Source organism: Lolium rigidum, chromosome 4 (assembly GCF_022539505.1).
Source record: "Lolium rigidum isolate FL_2022 chromosome 4, APGP_CSIRO_Lrig_0.1, whole genome shotgun sequence".
In the NCBI taxonomy this organism is placed as follows: Eukaryota; Viridiplantae; Streptophyta; class Magnoliopsida; order Poales; family Poaceae; genus Lolium; species Lolium rigidum.
This window is the reverse complement of record NC_061511.1, coordinates 151,944,799-151,949,894: the sequence shown is the minus strand read 5'-3', so window position 1 is coordinate 151,949,894 and position 5,096 is coordinate 151,944,799. Positions and strand designations below refer to the sequence as shown.

General features: G+C 39.8%; 1 protein-coding gene across 1 annotated transcript; it reads right to left on the bottom strand.

The window, feature by feature from the left end:
* Window positions 1-381: 381 nt before the first annotated feature.
* On the bottom strand, window positions 382-4,849 carry LOC124708623 (2-oxoglutarate-Fe(II) type oxidoreductase hxnY-like). The gene is made up of 11 exons (XM_047240300.1): window positions 4,769-4,849; window positions 4,494-4,689; window positions 3,965-4,045; window positions 3,805-3,856; window positions 3,536-3,657; window positions 2,371-2,471; window positions 2,100-2,152; window positions 1,380-1,436; window positions 989-1,034; window positions 693-772; window positions 382-612 (listed from the first exon to the last, which is right to left on the bottom strand). Exons 1-11 carry the CDS (start codon window positions 4,847-4,849, stop codon window positions 552-554), a joined length of 930 nt encoding a protein of 309 aa, XP_047096256.1. The 3' UTR covers window positions 382-551.
* Between the last annotated feature and the right edge of the window lie 247 nt (window positions 4,850-5,096).

Genomic DNA, 5,096 nt, shown 5'->3' with positions numbered 1-5,096 from the left:
CGAAGCACGGCCTGCATTCCGCCATGATTTAGCTTCGTCGATGATGCAAGCGTGTAACCAAGCGAGGGAGACTGCAGTATTCTGAAATATGCGAGCGCAGCGCTCCTTCCATAGCATCCACCATGTCAGCTGAACCATGGCAGTCCAGTTCTTTTTCCTCGGGATTTTCCAGCGCCAAAACAAACTGAGACACTAGTTCTAAGAGGCCAGAAATTCCCACGTTGAACCAAGGAGAAAGAGGAGCATTTGCACGTTTGTTCCCATGAGTCTATACCATGAAGCAACCGATTGATCAAGTATATACTTAAACTGTTACAACTTATAACTGTAATAAAATATAACCATATTTACAATACTAACCATTAAAATTGTGTAGAAAATACATCTCCTTTTTTCAAGCATAGATGCTTAGGTTCAAATGTATAGCCACACAATTGCGCAGAGAATTCTAGTACTTCCTGCGATCCACAAAAAGTGTGGGGAATTTAGTACTATGTTAGTACAACTTTTATATTAAATTTCTGACACCTTTCATGGATCGGAGGGTGTATCTATTTGTATGTGGCACTTAATCGTTCTTTCAAATAGTTGCCCGCCTTGATAGGTGGAAACCTGAAAATTACACTTAAAATTTGTGAAAATCAATCTTAAAAGTAAATAGTAAAATATTCGGCCAAGAGCAGAGAGAGAACCTTGGAGGATATGCCTCGCAGCAACAGCTTTCCAAGCACTGCACCACTAAATCGGGGTTTGGATCGAGAAAGTAAGCGGCCTGATGTATACAAAAACATGTGTAAAAGATATGCGCCAAACAGATTCCAATATTAAAGCGTGAAAGCTATCAGCTGCAATGCTACTTCTAGATAAACGCTGATGGTTTTCCACATGAAAAAGCGCCATCCGAATTCTTCAACAGAAATCTTGTAAACAGTGACGGGAACTGAAAACCCTTTAACAAAATTCTGAATTCAATAGTTAGGGTACTCACAGAATATCGCTCTTTCCCAACTGAGACAACACGATGAAGTGTAGATCTGGAAATAATAAGAAAAGTGTATAACAATCAAAGTCCTATGCAAGGTTTGTGCAAAGAAAAATTACAAGCGAAGTGCAGAAGACATCATAATAATCCAAGAGAATATTCTGAGTACAATTTCAGAATAACCTGCCATATTCTAACATGATCCATATGTACCTAAAAACTGTGTCCATGACGTTGACAAGCTGAATCCAACAATATTTAGCAGCATTGAGATGCAAAGGGAGAAATTTCTCGACTGCAAGTACTCCCAACTGTTGCTACTTTTCTTTTTTGGGAACAACTGCTACTGCAGAGAACAGCCACATAATTGATCAAATATGGTAAGAAAGGATAGTACCTGAAAACGCAATTCGTCCACCTTTCTAACAAATCACCAATATTCACAATAAGGGCCCTACAAGTTCAAAAGATTTCTTAACAGCATTTTTCATACCTGCAAATATTGTCCAAAAATAATGCAAAACAGGGGCCCGGCAAATAGACAGAACAAAGAAGCAAATATAGTACTCCCTCCATCTCAGGATGGGATTTGGTTAACCATCTACTTTTTGGATCAGAACCTATTTAACCATTTTATATAAAGGGATAATATAGGTTAACCATTAGATTATTATAGGGTATAAATGGTTAACCGTTGGTTATTAAGGGTCGAACCACTTTCAAAATTATGTAACGATGGCAAATATTCAAAGCTCGGCTTGCCTACTCGAAAGCTAGGTACAAAAAGAATCCATGACCGTTAGCTATTCACATGCATACAGAAAATTTGATGCCGAAACCTTATGTTTTTGCTGAAGGTTGCTAGAACAATGCAAGTTAGAAACCATGCGTCTACAAGCCACCACATGTTGTCGAGAGCTGCTGCTGACTTGCTGTTGTCTGAGATTTGTCAAAATTTGGATGTATCTAGACACTAAATAGCATATAGATACATCCAAATTTTGATAAATCTCAGACAACCTTCATGGGACGGAGGGAGTAGAAGGTATTCAAGCTTCTGAATATAATCACTATGCGGGACAACAGGCTATATTGCTGTTTGTGAAGAAGTATTTACCCCTCAATGTGATGAACATCTTTCCAGTCCTCCTTATCCTTCTCCCTGCATATCTGTACACTCACAGCAGTTCAAGAATCCAGCATATAAAATTATAAATGCAAAATAATGTTTGTCACTGTTCCTAATTTCCTAATACAAGATTTATTGTTTGTTTGGAAAAAATGGGCACATAAATCTCTGCTCAAACAGAACTTCCTGAATTATATTAACATGATTTATTAGCTACAGAGAGAACAAAACTAAAGTTGATGAATTGAAAAAAGCGTACCTGCAAGCCAGGAGTGCCATCCGTTGCCAAAAGAGTTATCATTCCATAATCTGAATGAGCTGATGCACCATAATTTCCGTTATCAGACTCGTTTACTTCACCTACAGTCAACTTGATATCATTTTTCACTTGTTTTTCTCTAAAAAATACACCCTCCGTCTAAAAATTGGTGTCTCAACTTTATCTAGATACGGATGTATCTCTAACTAAAATGCATTTAGATACATCCGTATCTAGACAAAAGTGAGACATCTATTTTTAGACGGAGGGAATACTTCATTTAGAAAAAAAATCATTAAATACTATTTAAGAAAATAATATATAGAATTAATCAAATGGCTGCACAATAGTTATAAGTACAAAATTACTCAATTGGCTGCACAATAGTAATATGTACAGAATTACTCAATTGGCTCCACAATAGTAAGGACATAATACTCAATTGGTTCCACAGTAGTTAGGAGTTAGGACAAATAGTTGTATCACAAACAAAATCAATGTGTTTTTTTTTCTGTTTTCAGTTTTTTAATTAGATTTCGGGTATAACATCGGGAAAGCAAAGCAGTGTCAGATAACAAAGCTACCCAACCCAGAAGAGACACCATCGTGCATTCATATCACTACAAATTTATTAATTTTCCACACCCCTCAATTCACAAAATCCACATAACATAGGAGAAACTCCAAGTTTTCATTCATCAGAATGGCAAAATCAAGAGTTTAGGGTAATATCGGGAAAGCAAAGCAGTGTCATATAACAAAGCTACCCAACCCAAATGAGCCACCATCATGCATTCACATCCTACCAATTTATTAATTTTCCACATTCCTCAATCCACACAAACAAGGATCACACCGCATAGGAGGAACCCCAAATTTTCATTCATTAGAATGGCACACAATACGTTCATGTTCACTATAAAATAAAGTTGTTGACCATTTAAGAAAATTCATATTTATTTAATGTTTTCATGTTTTTTTCATTAATCGGAGCACGAATACATACATATGTTTGAAACAAGCCACCCAAGCAACTATCATCAATCATGAAGATGACAAGGAGCAAACAGTAATCAATATGAAGCATCTATGCTCTCTAACAGTAGTAATTAGAGTAGAGCTTCTGATTGTTTCAAATAATATATAGGAAACACGTTGATGTAACCTGGGTAGTGCAATAACCGAAGAGCTGCTGACGGGCAGTCCAATGCCCCAATCTTCGAAAAGAATTCAGCATCTAGGTCCAAACTCATAGCAATTAGAGAGATTATCCTTTTGCTGGCAGCCCTAGTTGGGAAAAAGAAATAACATGAACTATTGATTTAGACAGCTCAATAAAAAGACCATACAGATGCAATACTGGAAGTCTGAACCATTGGTGGTTGTAAGACAATTGCTCAAATTATTTTTGCTGAGCCATGGAAAAAAACTCACAGTGCAGTAGCATGGAACAACTTCATTGTATCCTTCCAAGATGGAAAGCGCTCTGCGGATGATTTTACCAGACAGGGTTTCATTTTTCTGTTCAAATAACATGACTGATGTAGTTGACTAAATTACCAGTTCTTAGGAGATGACAAAGAAGATTAAGTACCTTCAGGAGGCCATTGGTTAGGATCATTCTGCATACCTACATCCCGGACCGTTCCGATGTAGAAACTCTCCTTGAGGTCTCCTGCTCAATACCAGAAATCACTAAATTCACAATCAGGGATCTCAACTGTATCACTAGAAACAGCAGAGCAGATGGTAAAACCCACAATGTGTGGTGGTTGTTTGAAGCTATAGGATGTGAGGAACCCAGGATACTGTCAGCAGGCTAGAGTGGACTAACGTCAGCTTCTTGTTAAATTTTAAAAATCGTAAGCCATGAATAATGTTCCTCGAGAAAAAAAAAAGTTGTAAATATTCCAGAATAATGGTGTCTAACCCTGCCAGTACCAGCAGCAAAACGTCCCAAATCCTCTATTTCCCTTCTAACTGAAGAGTACTTAACAACTCAGTACATGCTTTTATTGGTAACCTGACACGTGCTCCGAGTTTATATTTATACTTAAGATTCACCACAACAGGCAGCTTAACCTGCGGAGGAAGAACCGGCTAGATCAGGAACTGGATTAGACCTCTGAATTTGGACGAGGCGTCGAGCTTTTCGTCGTAGGGAGCGGTGTAGCCCCGGTGGGCGCTGTTCCTGTGCAGCAACATCTTCTCCTCCAGCGGCAGCTCGAAGAACTTCTTGCTCTCCGCGAACACCGCCGCCAGCAGTTCGTCCTGGATCCCGTGGTTGGTGACGTAGAAGAAGCCGCTGTCCACGCATGCCTGCATATACCAAATCAAATCGCATGTCGTGTTACGCTTCTTGCTGAGTCCACGCAACATAGAAATCGTGCGATTAAACCTTTCGGACGGCCTCTGCGACGGATTTGAGCTCGGGGGACGCGAGGTCTACCACGGGGAGGTCCAGGCTCCCGGCGGCCATGCCTGCGGCCTGCCTCGCCGCTCCGCTCCGATGGTCTCTTTTTTTTTTGGACGTCCGCGTCTGCTCTGACTGAATCTACTACTCCGCTCCGTAGTCCGTTCCTTCTTTGGGTAATCTATCTTCACGGGCTTCAGCCAAGGATGGGCTGGGCCGATACATTTCCGAACGCACTCGGATTCAATCTAAAAATTGGGAATTTCTCGGGAGCGGCTACCGATTGTCGGCAAAGCCTATACACGGACCAGGT

Excerpts from the sequence above, each read along its gene's own strand:
- LOC124708623 (XM_047240300.1), bottom strand. The coding sequence starts at position 4,849 with ATGGCCGCCGGGAGCCTGGACCTCCCCGTGGTAGACCTCGCGTCCCCC. Across the intron at positions 3,857-3,964 it reads TAACCAATGGCCTCCTGAAG|AGCGCTTTCCATCTTGGAAG; the intron begins GTACTTAATCTT and ends AATCATCCGCAG. Across the intron at positions 1,035-1,379 it reads TGGACGAATTGCGTTTTCAG|ATCTACACTTCATCGTGTTG; the intron begins GTACTATCCTTT and ends TATTATTTCCAG.